The 14,782-nt window shown below is 34.9% G+C and overlaps 2 protein-coding genes and 1 pseudogene across 6 annotated transcripts; 1 reads left to right on the top strand and 2 right to left on the bottom strand.

Annotated features, from left to right (window-relative positions):
* Window positions 1–652: 652 nt before the first annotated feature.
* On the bottom strand, window positions 653–1,825 carry LOC146886608 (uncharacterized; annotated as a pseudogene).
* Window positions 1,826–2,766: 941 nt separating this feature from the next.
* LOC114181097 (S-adenosyl-L-methionine-dependent methyltransferases superfamily protein) lies at window positions 2,767–6,312 on the top strand. The gene is made up of 9 exons (XM_028067437.2): window positions 2,767–2,968; window positions 3,093–3,149; window positions 3,632–3,729; window positions 3,928–3,997; window positions 4,264–4,312; window positions 4,846–4,934; window positions 5,019–5,066; window positions 5,703–5,762; window positions 5,949–6,312. Exons 1-9 carry the CDS (start codon window positions 2,909–2,911, stop codon window positions 6,054–6,056), a joined length of 639 nt encoding a protein of 212 aa, XP_027923238.1. The 5' UTR covers window positions 2,767–2,908; the 3' UTR covers window positions 6,057–6,312.
* Window positions 6,313–6,862: 550 nt separating this feature from the next.
* On the bottom strand, window positions 6,863–13,730 carry EMB2726 (elongation factor Ts family protein). 5 transcript variants are annotated; one of them, XM_028066643.2, is made up of 6 exons: window positions 13,548–13,730; window positions 10,313–12,168; window positions 10,037–10,126; window positions 9,545–9,784; window positions 8,364–9,084; window positions 6,863–7,760 (listed from the first exon to the last, which is right to left on the bottom strand). In XM_028066643.2, exons 2-6 carry the CDS (start codon window positions 12,111–12,113, stop codon window positions 7,127–7,129), a joined length of 3,486 nt encoding a protein of 1,161 aa, XP_027922444.1. In that variant the 5' UTR covers window positions 12,114–12,168; window positions 13,548–13,730; the 3' UTR covers window positions 6,863–7,126. The 5 variants fall into 5 exon arrangements, with proteins under 5 accessions (XP_027922444.1, XP_027922448.1, XP_027922447.1 ...); XM_028066647.2 differs by having other exon boundaries at window positions 10,070–10,126; XM_028066646.2 differs by having other exon boundaries at window positions 10,037–10,123.
* Between the last annotated feature and the right edge of the window lie 1,052 nt (window positions 13,731–14,782).

The following is a 14,782-nucleotide window of genomic DNA, read 5'->3' as shown; positions in this document are numbered from 1 at the left end:
TGCTTTTGTATTACTGTATCTAATATTCTCTTGACTTTTCTTAGCATTGATCAGATATGTTCTCGACATTGACATTGATCCAGAATCTCTTTGTCGACCAACTCTGCGAATACTGTTTCCCATCTAAAGCCAAGGATTTAAAGAATGGAACGGAATGGAGAGAGATGAAAGTATGCAAATATGTAGGGTTAATGGATGTGGATACTTTGCTAGGTTTTCTCTGCTATGCTTGCTTCGGATGATCATGGGGATATTTATCAATACTTAGTGTGTAGAGTATAGAATATTTCCACGTTATCTGCAAAAGGAAGCGTTATTCTTCCGCAGACTAATTCAATTTCACAGCATCTAATAATTCCCTTTGTTTCTATCGCACTACCATTCGAATCTTCTTCATCACTCGTTTATGTTGCTCTTTTTTAATAGTTTCGATTCTTCTTTAACTTGATTGTTTCTTTTTTGGAAAAAAAAAAAATATTTGATACAAAAAATCAATAATCATAGTGCAAGTTAGAAAGTACAAAAGAAAAAACTATTTTATCTTAAGAGGCAAAACAAAACTTTATTAATACTGGATACTGACAATAATTGTATATAGTGATAGCCACACTTGTGTGAATCACACATGGGAACAAAACATGTAAAATATATATAGACACAACACCAAAACATATTATTGAGAAAGAAAACATAGAGTGCAAGCAGTTACAATAGGGTTCTGCATAATAACCAACCAGAGACAAATTATTGTCTACTAACAAAAACAAAACAGAAATCTTCTCCCAAGACTGTCTTGTTCTAAGTTGAATAACTGTTAGCATCTTCTTTTGAAAACCATAACATTGTTTTCAATGAAATTACCATTACCATTTCCCTGCAACCTTCCACCATTGGAGACCCCTCTTGCATTTCTCGGGTTGGCACGAGGTACTGGTATGGAAACACTGTCACTGTCTTCACTATCAGACTGCCAAAGCAGTTTACCCCTCCTTTTCTGATAGCAATGAGGACACATGGTAGGCTTCCAAATCCCAGTTGTGTTGACTTCATCAATCATGCAATGTAATGAAGAGACAGGATGCTGCTCAGGGCCTTCCACTGTTATCTGAAATTTTCCATTTGATGCTCGAAACTTTGCCACCACAGAAAGGCCAATGTTTGCTCCAGTTGATCCGTAAAAACATGTTCCGCTACTTTTAACAAAGTAGTGCGCCGCAGTCACGACCTCAGCGTCTTCCTCCGTTGTGTTTTTCTTTGACTCCACAGCAAGAAGACCCAATCTGCCTCCTCTCGCATAGAAGTAAAGTGATGTATCGATAACACCACCCCATGCATCAAAACTCCTGTTTGTCTTCATCCATTTAATGATTTCTGAGGGAAAATGCCACATGCAAGGACTTATCCTAATATGATTGGTCTCGGTGATTACCATAGAAAATACCCCACAAACTATCCCAGACAAGCCAATGACTGAAACCATTACGTCTTGGATATTACCATGTTGATCAACAACACGCCTTGTTAACTGTATGGTACAACTTTCCTCATCTACTTTTCTCAACAAGTTTTCTGTCCAAATCGATGGAAGTGGATGGTCCCAGCTGTAGATGGCAAGGAAATTGAGCACTTCCAATATAATTGTCGAGAACAACACCAAGACTGTTTCCCATCTTCTTCTTTTATACAAAATAATAATGGGTGAATAAAAACTAGGTTAGGTTTTCTCTGGTTTCCCTGGTTATATGTTCACATGCCAAAGTTCTATATATAGATGAACACAATACAGTATAATCTTTGCACTGGGAAGCGTTATTCTTCCGCAGATTAATTCAATCATTCTAGCATCTAATCTATGGTATTTTTTTCTAACCATTTTCTGGCTAGTGCATTATCACCTTTTACTGTTATATATTCTCCATTTTTTTCAACCTATTTTGATTCTTCATTCTTCCACTTCTTCAAATTCTTTATATCGAGTGTGGGTCACCGTGGGTGTTTGTCTTTTAAGAACACGTGACAGTTTCTAAACCATTCTCTTGATGGCTTCAATATTTGTGCAGAAAACAATAACTATAACTGCTAAAACAACAAATAACATAAGGCTGAATTATCATTTTAGTACCTGTTTCCGTGATTTTGATTTATTTTCTAATATTTTAGTCTGTAGAATTTAGAAGATGTGAATTGACAGTGAAGGTAAAAGATAAAGAGTAATCTGTTTTATTCGTCACTGACTTAGACCAACTTCATTATAAATAATTTATAAATTAACTCTTAACTATATTAAAGCCTTAAAAGAAAAAACAAATGATTTTAATTAATATCCAACACATGAATTTATTTCTTGATGGTCACAAAACAATATTTCTCTTGAGAGAGTTTCTTTCATGTAGTATCTCTCTCAAACGTAGGTTCATCTTTACTTAAAATGTTGTTGCCACTTATAAGCCTTTATTTATATATATTTTTTCTTTGGAGAAAAAAATCATAAGGGCAAACTATTTTGTTTTTCTTTAATTACTTATATATAATGGTTTTTTTTTTTCAACTTTTCTTGATGCATCAATACTTACCGCACCTTTAACAAATAAGTAAATATTGTGAAAATTTTAAAAATAAAATAATAAAACATGGAAAAACTTAAATATAAAATTTATAAAATAATAATAATTGAGTAATAAAAAAGGTAATTATTTTTTCTGAGAATGTAATAGAAAAAAGAAGAAGACGAAAGAGTATAAGCCCAATTAATCTTTACCAGTGTGATTGGGCCGGGCTTTGGAACAGAGATGGTGGAACTGTTGAAGCAGAGAACGAAGGGAAAAAAAGAAAGAAAGAAAGAATGAATGATACAAAAATTTAGGCAGAAAAAAATGGAAGTGAAAGTTTGAATCAATCGCCGGAAAAGATGAAGCTGAAGCAGTTGGAAGGCCTTCTTGGTGGTCTCCAGCAGTTCCCTCAACCCAAGGTAAAGCTTTCTCCTTTCTCTCCAACTTTCCACCATCTCACTTCTTGTTGTGAATTTTGATTACATCATTAACATTGGTCACTCACTTCTTCTTTGTTTTGTGGTTGTGGCTTGTGGCATGCAGGAGGAGCTTGAACAGTATCCAACGGGACCCCATATTGCTTCCCGAATGCTTTTCACTGTGTTCCCTCATTCCCTTTATTCACCATTCTTTTTATTTCACTCTCCCTTCTGTCTTTACTCATCAAATGTGCTAAAGTTGGATTCTTTTACCTTATACCATGTTCATCTTGCTTTGGTCGTTAATGGGTATTTCTTAGAGTGCGTCTGTTTGTGGAATTTGGCCAGCCTAGTATATGCAGTGCAACCTTTGTTGGTCACAATTGCTTGTGTGATGATGTGATTGGGAACATTTAGTTTGATTCTTGTCGGTGACAATTTTGATTTGCTTTTGGGTTTTAAGACCATCCTTGGAGCATTTGCTTGCAGTTCTGTTGTATGGATTAGGGAAACATGGGGAGGGTATTTTAGGAAATGAATTCAATTGAGTGCAAGTGTGTGTGCATTTGCAAAATATTTAGGGATTAGTTTTTGCCTTGTGAAATAGTTTTAGTAATTTCCACTTTGTTAAAGTTCTGTTCCTTTTCTGTTCATGAGAATCAGGCGGAGAATTCGTTTGAGGATGTGAGCAACAAAGTAGTGGCTGACTTTGGATGCGGCTGTGGTACGTTAGGTGTTGCAGCTGCCCTTTTGGGTGCAGAGTGAGTTGCATCTTTCCCTGTTTGCTTTTTGTTTCTCATTCCCTTAATCTTTTATTGTCACCTAACCTGAATCAGAGTGGAGATTAGAATCACAGTATGGTTTTTCTAAAATTTTGAATTTCTTTATCTTTAAATCACATTAGATGCTTTTGTATTACGGTATCTAATATTCTCTTGACTTTTCTTAGCATTGATCAGACATGTTCTCAGCATTGACATTGATCCAGAATCTCTTGAAATAGCTTCTGTTAATGCAGAGGAACTTGAGGTATTGTCTTTCTGCCGATTGTTATGGTAAATGAGTGAATAGATTAATAGGTTTTGATTTTCAATTACTGAGTCTGTTATTTCTGAAATGGAATAATAATTTTCTGTATCTTTTGAATATTGTACTTAAAACTGGAATAAGAGAAGATGAATAGTACTCTATAGATGCAATGAATAAATCATTTTTATCAAATTCAATGATTATGTTGAAGTTGACTACTGATTACTGATGCACAACATTCCTTTGTTATTCTATTAAAACTGCAGCTTGACATCGATTTTATTCGGTCTAATGTCTTGGAATTGGGATGGAGAGGTAGCTTTCCACGTCATCTCTCTCTTAGAATACCATAACATTGTACAAGTTTTCTTCTTGACGAAATATTGTTAATGGGTACATGCAGCGTAACTTTTATCTTTGAAGTTTGAAATTATTATTGGAATTTTGGAGCAACACTAGTCTGAATGAAAGCTTGTTGCTTGGTGCAATTTACTGATCACCCCACCTTTCCGCAATTTTTTTTTTCTCTCCAAGTTGCTTATAATTGTGGCTCTAGAAACTATAATTGAGAGTTTAATTCATTAAACTGTGTTTCTGAATTGAATCCTTAGTTCCTAATGTAACAGGAATATTCTTTATGCATCATTTATATAACTCATGGACATTGTATGTTATGTACAAGTATCTCATTTATCCATGACTTGTTCTAGTAGATGCTAAACAAAATGATCAAGTGAACCAGTCATCGATTTAAGGGGAAAGCTGGCTTAAAAAATTCTATATCAAGATTTGAAATGTTGCTGAATTTTTTCCTCCTATAAACTCAAGGTTATCTTGGTATTCTCTAGGTCCAATTGTTGATACAGTTATAATGAATCCTCCATTTGGTACTCGCAAAAAAGGTGCAGATATGGATTTTCTTTCCGTTGCTTTGAAGGTAAGTTAACATCAAAGCTTAGTTATAAACGCAAGAATGATGGAAATTCTAATATTACCTATGTACCATGTATTGCTATGTCAGGTTGCTTCGCAAGCTGTTTATTCTTTGCATAAGACTTCAACAAGAGATGTAAGTCGTCTTCATCTTAGATTCTAATTATTAAATTGAATAGTTCAGATCTCCAAGCATGTCCAAATTTTTATAACTTATTATCTCCTGTGCCATATATTAGTTTATTTTGTCTCCACAAGGTTTATGAAGCCATAAGTTGCTCACCATCCCATTCTATTACTTGAACCTTTGCACTTGGTTTTCACTTGTGTGGTATCATTCTATCAAGCTTATTCTATACTTCGTTCTAGTTATAGTTTTTGAATCTAGCTTGCATTTTGAGTTGAGGCATAGCATGAATCAATTATATGATTTTAGACTAAAACGATTAGATGGTTCAGTTTGTGGGGTTTAATATGAAATTTTAGCATTTTCATATGTTGATTTATCGTTAAACACATACTTATTTAAATACAATTCCTATCAAAGCACTGTAGAAGTTTTTCCCACACGGAAATTTTCTGCAGTATTAGAAGTTTAATTCCCCTACAAAATACAATCATCACCAATGTCTTTGTAACTTATTGCTTTGTTCTTTTATGTTTAATGCATAAGCATGCATTCACGTGCAATCTATAATTCTGTGTAGCATCTGAACAGTATGATATGATTTTCTTTGTGACAATACCGAGATTAAGTTTCATCTGATTGCAGCATGTGAAACGAACAGCATTAAGGAGTTTCAATGCTAGTAGTGCTGAAGTTATATGTGAGGTGAGTGAAATTTACTTCATATCTGATGTTTTTCAGTCTTGCATGAAAAATGTATAATCCTCTTCCTATTGATTTCGTCGTAAGGAACAACAGCTCCCGTTTTCTTATTCCAGTTATTTGTATGATAACCATTGTACAATTTACCAGACTCTTACGGTTGAACTTTTTTTTTTCTTGCTTTGGCAGCTTCGGTTTGATGTACCAAAAATGTACAAATTTCATAAGAAGAAGGAAGTAGATATTGCTGTGGACCTCTGGCGGTTTGTTCCAGCAAGTCATCAAAGAAGTACTTGATGCAGACAAGGATACTGTGTATTGGAATGCATGATAAGATTGCAAGAAAAAGGAAAATTTTGGTTCTCTATGTAACAATTGGTCGATGGCACTTCTTTAGTTGTGTGTATCTATAAATTCAATAGTTGAGAAGTTCCAGTACTTTTTCTGCTTTTACGTACAGGGATCTTCCTGAAGTTGGTTGGTTATATCTGATTATGAAACTTCAGTTATATCAGACAATATTATGCTCCTTCTATTTCATATTGATTATCAATTTATCGGTCATCTTTTTTCTTAAGTACTATTGTTTTGGAGTAATAACTTTTAATCCGAAAAAAAAAAAAAAAAACTTAAGCCAATCGATATAAAATGGAGTAATCAATAATGATACACCGTTTAGTTTAAGTTTATTTAGAAAAAGAAGTGTCTGCGTTTCAAGAGTAATGGTGAAGATATAGAAATTTATTTATTTTAAAAAGAAGGGTGAGAAAATGCTCTGGACTTTATTCTGTGGTTGAAAATTAAGAATATAAGAAACTCAATGATCCACTAACTGCTTTAAATCTTATTGTTTACGAGACGAATTTGCAATAAATAAGAAAATGTCACAAGATTGAACTCAATTTGGAATGGCCTGATAAGATAACTATTTGACTGCTCAGAGCAACAAAAGAGATGGCAAAAGCTATGGGGTAGATTGGAAGCAAAGTTGGTTTTGCATCGATTAATTCAACTCAATTAACCATGTAGTTTTAAATTGATTGTTTATATGAGAATTAAATAGTCAAGAATTGATGAATTCAGTAATTCAAAACTTACAGAACTTGTAACTCAAAAATGCATCCACTAATATTTTTCAGCATACAAACTGTAGAGAATTAACACAAAATTTAGTCCTCGTGTATCCTCAATGTAGATACAGATTTAGAAAATAAGTCCCTGCCGATTGCACATTTGGTTATTAAGATGAAGAATAAGTTGATGTTTCCAACATTGGTCCCTCCCTGTCCCATAATCTTCCATATGCTTCTATAACATGCATGTGGATTCCCCAGTACTATTCATGCTTGATGGAACTTCTGCTAAAGTTATGCTTCTACTGCTGTTTCCTTTTCAGTTGTTTCTCCAAGGGTAAACCGAACAAATCGCCTCACTTTGATGTTTTCTCCTAGTGCAGCCACAGTTTGCTTCACCAAGTCTTTCACCAAAACACTGTCATCCTTGATAAAAGGCTGCTCTAAAAGTGCAAGCTCCCCTAGCCTCTTAGAGACCCTTCCCTCAACAATTTTTTCTCTGATGTTCTCTGGTTTTGAAAGAAGGTCCTCTCTCTGCCTTTCAAGTTCCTTTTCTTTGTTCACAACAGTCTCTGGAATTTCTTCAATGGATACAAACTGCACCTGTGGGCTGGCCACCACTTGCATTGCAAGATCTTCAACCAACTCCTTGAATTTCTCACCTCTACCTACAAAGTCAGTTTCGCAGTTCACCTCAATTAGAACACCAATGCGTGAATCGTGAATGTATGAACCGATTCTGCCTTCTGCGGCTAGCCGGCTCGATTTCTTGTCAGCAGAGGAGAGACCCTTTTTTCTCAGGTATTCTTGGGCCTTTTCAAGATCCCCTTCAGTTTCAGCTAGAGCTTTCTTGCAGTCCATCATCCCTGCTCCAGTTTCTTCCCTCAATTGCTTAACTAATGAGGCTGAGATTGCTACTGTTGATTTCCTGCAGAATGTTGAACAATTTAAGATTAGCAAAAGATGCAACTTAGAAACTTAGATTAGTTTCATCTATTTCAAGAATAAACCAAAGACAATACTTGTGTATAAGCACGTGAGTGTGGGGAAGTTGGGGTAAGAATGTGCTGGAAAATGTAAGATCAAACATATATAGACACAGTATTAGTCTTATGCCGCATACTAAATTTTTGAAATCAGTTAGTTTGAATTATTTATAAAAAGAATAGAATGAATAAATGCTATCCAAAGACTATATTTGTGTATATGCACGCACACATGTCGCGGGTAGGTTGCAGGTAAACACGTGCTAGAAAATGTAAGATCAAACATATAGATACAATATGTTGTCTTGCACTACTTTACTAACAATTCCGAAATGAGTCAAGTTGTTAGAATGATTTGTAAAATGAATAAAATGCTACCCATTGCTTCCATCGTTCTAAATATAACCGAGTAATCTCATAATTTAATGCCATCATCAACACAATGTCTCTTATGGCATGATTATAATGCACATTCCAGTAACTAAGCACCTAAGTTTCACAACTTAATCACTCAATAATAAAAAAGAATTCATAGAAATGCTTACTTTGGCTCTGTCTCCTTGGCTTCTGCAACAGCAGGTTGCTCGTTTGCTGGTGCAGCAGGTGCTGGTGCTGGTTTTGCTGCGGTTTGTGCAGCTACTTCAGCAGCAAAATCCTGACTTTTCTTCTCTAAACCCTCCCCAAGGTTGAATCGCACAAACCTCTTAACTTTAATATTTTCTCCAATAGTAGCAATAGTTTGCTTGACCAAGTCCTTTACTGCTACCTTATCATTCTTAATGTAGGGCTGCTCAAGTAATGCCAGCTCCTCTAGTCTTTTATTTATCCTCCCTTCAACAATCTTTGATCTTATTTGCTCTGGTTTTGACAAAAGATCTTCTTTCTGCATTTCTATCTCTTTTTCTTTCTTAACGATTTCCTCAGGAACGTCTTCAGTAACAAGATACTCTATTTGAGGGCATGCAGCCACTTGCATGGCTATATCATCAACAAGATCTTTAAAAATTTCACCTCTGGAGACAAAATCTGTCTCACAGTTTACTTCTACCAAAACACCTATCCTGTTGTCATGGATGTAAGAACCTATCCTTCCTTCAGCAGTTACCCTGCTTGCTTTCTTTTCTGCACTCGATAAGCCTTTTTTCCTAAGGTACTCTTGTGCTTTAATAATGTCCCCATCAGTCTCTGATAGAGCTTTCTTGCAGTCCATCATTCCAGCTCCTGTTTCTTCCCGAAGTTGCTTCACAAGTGCTGGAGATATAGTTGCTGCAATACGAAAAAAAAAGGGGGAAAGACTAATATTAGAAATCCTATGCAAGAATGCAAAGAAAAAAGCCAAAAGTTGGAAACCTATGAAATAATGATGAATGTAAGTGTTGCTTGTAACAACTGTCATAATTTAATTCCCCAAAGGCAATGCCATTGATCCACTTGGAATTGCAGCCCTGCATTGGTTAGTCCAACTCCCAGTTGGACCTAGTGCCAATATAGCAAAATTGTTATATATAAATGTTATAAAAAGATTGAAAATGAGAACTATAGAGATCATGTAATCTGCAGTTAAACTATACACAGAAACTATGCACTCTGTATCATGTGCTGCAATTCACCCAGATATATAAATAAAAACTAAAATACATGGATAAATTAATGCCATGCTAACATACTTCAGTTTGATGTAAAAACCGTGAAATGAAATACGATGGAAATCAGATGAAATTTAAACCTTTACTTGAGCCTTCCCCTGAAGTAGCAACAGTTTGTCCATCAGAACTAGATAAACTGATATTTTCCTCAGATGCAACTGCAATCTCTTTCTCTTCAACTTGTGAGGTAAACGAATTTTCGTTCTCTGTGACAGTAGTTTGCTTTTGCAATTCTTCTTCAGGGTTATCATTGGAAGTTTTTACTACTTCAGTCGCAGAACTTTCTGGAGAAGGAACTTGATCCTTTTCTTCTGTTTCATCTGTTGACACAGATTAATAGTTCAAGAGCACTCTTTTCATAACAGTAGACAGAATAAGGAAAAGAAATCTGTTTGCAAGATAAGGCAATTATAATGTGGCCTAATGTTTCAGTTACATAAAACTATGGAAATGAAATGGATGCAATACCATGCAATATATGAACATCAATTTTGGGAAACTTACTACGATTCTCATTCATTAGCCAAAACAAACCAGGCATATAGGAATTATAAAAAAATTGAAGCATAAACCTTTATTCAAGCTTCCCTCAGGAGACAACTCACCACTCAAACTAGTGTCAGCGTCGTTGACCTCAGGAACAGCTCCAACGTCATCAGCTGCTGGTGAGGCAAAGGAAACATTATTTGATAAATTAATAGGAAAGCTCGGGTACATGAATCTAATTGCACAAAATATGTTTGGTTTTAGACTTACGATCTGTATTTCTGTATGTAAGAATAAACTAGAAAGACAAATCGATAGATAATGTACATAACAGAGAGAGTGGGAGATGGATTAAACAGAACCTGCAGTTTCTTGCAGAGCTGGGGCAGTCGATGCAGTATCTGATTCGGTAATAGTACCGTTTCCATCAGGGCTAGCTCCAACCGCATCAGTATCAGTTAGTACTGCAGCTGCAAATTCTTCCACTGCATTAAGAGTTTGTGATTGTTTCTCATCTTCCGTGACAATTTCATCAACTCCACTTTCTTTTACATCAGTATCAGTTAGTACTGCAGCAGCAAATTCTTCCACTGCATTAAGAGTTTGTGATTGTTTCTCATCTTCCGTGACAATTACATCAACTCCACTTTCTATTACATTCTCGGTAGCTGTTTCAACAGGTGAGTCAGTTTTCAAATCGCTTGTTGTGACCTCTGTCTGAATAGCTTCCTCAATTGTTGGATTTACAGTAGGTATATCCTCTTCAGGAGTCAAACTTCCAGAAACTGCATCTTCTTCCTTCTCCAAGGGAGTATCTATAATAGCTGTTGAGGAGCCAACCGTTGAACTGATTCCCACATTTTCTTCAATTGCAGAAATATCACCTTCAGCATTTTGTTTGACTGCAGGGGGGACATCATCTGTCAACTTGCTGCTTACTGGTTCACCCTGTACACCAGGAACATCCGGTACAGTTTCCCCTTGCTTGACAGTTTCCTTAATTTCTTCCAAAGTTGTTCCAGGTGATGGTTTTTGAACTTCACTCTGAGGTTTCTCCCTCTCATCCAAAAAAGAAGAAATATCCTTGTTCTTACGAAAAGCCAACACAAAAGGGTTTGTTGCAGTATGGACAACTCCTTGGTTAAATGTTGTAGTCGAATCTGTAGCATCTTCCTCAGTCTTCATAGTCAATGTTACTTGTCCTCTGTTGATACGCAAAACACGCACATTAATTTCTTGACCAACCTCCAGCCTAGTGTTTCCCATAACATTATCAAATCCATCATCAGGTTCCTCGGATACAGGCAGAAATCCTTCCTCCCCTTCAGGAAGAGATATAAAAGCACCACTCCTAGCCAGATTCTTCACTGAACCAACCAGTAGCTGCCCTATGACAAGTTTTGTGCTTTTCGTCACATTATCTTTCCTTGAACTGGGTTTTGAATTGCTCCTCTTCCCAGATCCAGCTTTCTCCGTCTTGATGGGTGCATCTTTTCGTTGCTTACCAGTGTCAGCATTTTCACGCATAGAGAGAGAAATGCGCCGAGTTTCATTATTCACTTCAATCAGTTTCACCTTAACTTCTTGGCCTATAGAAACAACACTTGCAACGTCTTTAACAAAGCTATCACTCAACATTGAAATATGAACAAGGCCATCTGTGAAAGCACCAAAATCAACAAAGGCACCAAATGGCTGGATAGATTTTACTTTCCCAGTAAAACTTGCTCCAGGAATCAAATCCTCATTCTTAACAGGAGGCATCTCACTTTTCCTTGCAGGTCTTGAACGCTTGGCTTTAGCTGCATCAGGGTTGGCATCAGACTTAGAGGATGAATCTTCACTTATTCCAATTTCATTTGAAGAAATTTCACCAGAATCTTCATCTGCAACAGGTGGACCTGCTTCCTCCACTGCTACATCTGTTTCTGTGGCTGATATGGAGGTTCTAGACTTCTTATGAAAAGAACGTATACTTTTGTTTTGAGGAAACGTTCCACTGGCAACAAATGAAGGTAATAGAAATCTCCAAGATGATGATCCAGGTTTTGCAGTGCTCCGTGACAAGTTGAGTCTTGTTATAGTGTTACTCTTCTTTGTTGAATAGGTGAATCCAGGAATAATTGAAACATTGCCAATAGAGCATGGTATTACAGGATTCATGTTGGCTTGAATTTTAATACTTGAGTTATATATTCAGAATCAGTTCATCTGTCACCTTGAGAAAACATACGAAGGATATGAACATCAGTAAGAACTGAGGTAACAAGTTTTTGCCTATGTGGCCACTATATAACGATATAAATTTATGGTACTGATGGGAAAAAAATGCGTCAATCAGAATAATTTTACAAATACACAAATTACATTACATAACCTGCTCCATATATCAGTACCAATGTTCACAAAAACATCAAGCATAATCACATATTTTACAAATCATGAGTAAATTCTTGACTACAAGGCAGTTAAACTGACTCCATGATAACTACCCACTTGAATTTTACTGCAACAAAGACAATTAATGGATCAAGGCTACATGACAAATGCTGGGAGATTTGGTATATCAGGATTTCCATTTTGCGTAGTGGGGTAATTAACCTCACAAATGCAGTTTTTAATGATGTAAGAGTCTGTTTGGTTTGATAAAATATTTTGAGTGCATTTCCCATTTTCATTAATAACTATAAAAAAATGTCCTGTTTTAAGTTTATTTCCTATTTCCAAAAACATGTACACCAATCAAACAACAACAAAATCTCACGATTTTCTATACAGATGTTTGCAAACATGAAACTGAGTGGAAAAAAAAAAGTAGGCTTTTTGTAGTATTAATGAAAAAATAACAGAAAGTAGAAATTAAAATTGTTTTCTTCAATCAAAGAGAACTACTTTTTTCATAAAATTGTATACCCTATAATATGATAGAGTAACTTTCATCTAATTGCTTTACTCATACATGAGGTTTAGAAGCTTACATAGCTCCAACTTCAACTATTTCACCTTGTTCAAAATCCAAAAAGCTGAGTTGCTGAATTTCAATATCTGGTTTTGCCAATACAATTCTAGCATGTTGAGTTATCCCTTAGTGTTATCGATTTTAACGACATCATAACAGAATCACAAATTACCAGCAAGTGAAAATTGGCATTTCTATATGAATGTAGCAAGCAACATTACATCATACCACATACCATTACTTGTTAAAACTACAAGTAAAGACAATTTGAAAACCACACCCCACAACTGCATATCAGGCCTATAAATTAAACCAATAAAAGAAAAAGTCCTTTTAAGCTCATTTCATGAAAATACCACTACACAAGCATACAATTGTCGAGACCCTGAAACCCCACGAATCCTTTTCCAAAATTAACAAAATTAGCTTAGTGAAGTAACCTGCAAAGGAATATATTCTTGTTCAATTTCAAGTACAGAGTGGAAAAAGAATGTTCGGAGTACAGTTTGCAACAATTATAAGTATGTTCGAAGCTCAATTAAGAAATTTTAACATAGTACTGCAAAATTCAAGCAACGATAAGAAGTGGCACAGTGAAAACACGAACGACCCATCATAGTGTGAAGCAGAATATGTACCTCGGAAGCTTCAAAAGGCCAAAAAAAATCAAAGAAAATTTTGAGGAAAAAAAAAAGGAGAGTGGAAAACGAAGTCTTTTTGGTGAAACACGAAATGGGTATGGATGATGATAGATAGAGGGTGCAAGTGGAAGGAGGGAAATGAATGGCGAGGCTTTAAATCCTTATCTCGAGCCAACGTTGTTGTTTCTTGTCTTTGGTTCCAAATAAACGCTGAAGCTTATCGGCTTCAGCTTCAGCCGAATGAGCAACGCTGATCACTGAGCCGTATGATTGGGCTTCATAGCCCAAATAAGCCCGTGAAAATTGGGCCTAAAACTGGGCTTAGCCACTAGAATAACTATACTCCGAACTTTGTCAACCAAAAGCAAAGTATTCATAATTAAATTTTAGCAGTATTATTCTATATTGTAATAAAAAACAATACAAAATTATAAGAAACATTAGGCAGAGAGAAATCATATATAAAGAATAGAATGAAATTATAATTGCTTATTAGAAAATTAATTATGATAAAATTAAATATCTTGTATAACAAAATACGAGGTTATTAAATTTCAATAATTTATTATGTGAATTAGTATTCGCAAACATTTTACGTAATACTAATTAGTAATAGCAATAAAACTACTCAGAAAAATAATTAAATTATTCTCTCTTTTTTCATAGGTGTGTTTATAAACATGTATTAGAATGCGAAAGTTTTTATTTTGAGCGCACATGTACTTTAGTTTAGATCATTCAATTATATAATGAAATCTAACCATATAATATAATATGATCAATCTTGTCTATTTAATTGAACAAACTAATTTGATTATTTATGTGTTTAAATTTTGTGTATTTATTCTTCTTCGTATGACCTCATATAGTTAAATATGAATGTGATGCTTTCTCTCATGAATCATGATACATATCCGATGCTAAATTTAATTATGAATTAAACATTCTATTAAGAGCACGTTTTATATCTGCACTAGGGATTAGTAAGACTTTATCCATAAATAAACTATTTGTCCTCAATTGTTTTCTATTAATTAAAAAAATACACATTGAAAAGTACAATATTTCATTACTAGAAATTCTCATATTACATGAAATTTTTTTTTTGCAAATTTGTTAAAAGAATTTGTAAGAAAATATTTCTTTTTCTCTCATCTTTTTTAAGAATCTTTATTGGCAGGTAATATTTTCGTGGGTAATTATTTCTTGCAAAATTATAAAATTTGCAAGTA

This window comes from Vigna unguiculata, chromosome 4, assembly GCF_037176805.1.
Source record: "Vigna unguiculata cultivar grain cowpea cultivar isolate G323 ecotype 2 chromosome 4, ASM3717680v1, whole genome shotgun sequence".
Classification (NCBI taxonomy): Eukaryota; Viridiplantae; Streptophyta; class Magnoliopsida; order Fabales; family Fabaceae; genus Vigna; species Vigna unguiculata.
The sequence above is the reverse complement of the archived record's forward strand: the minus strand, read 5'-3'. Positions and strand labels throughout refer to the sequence as shown.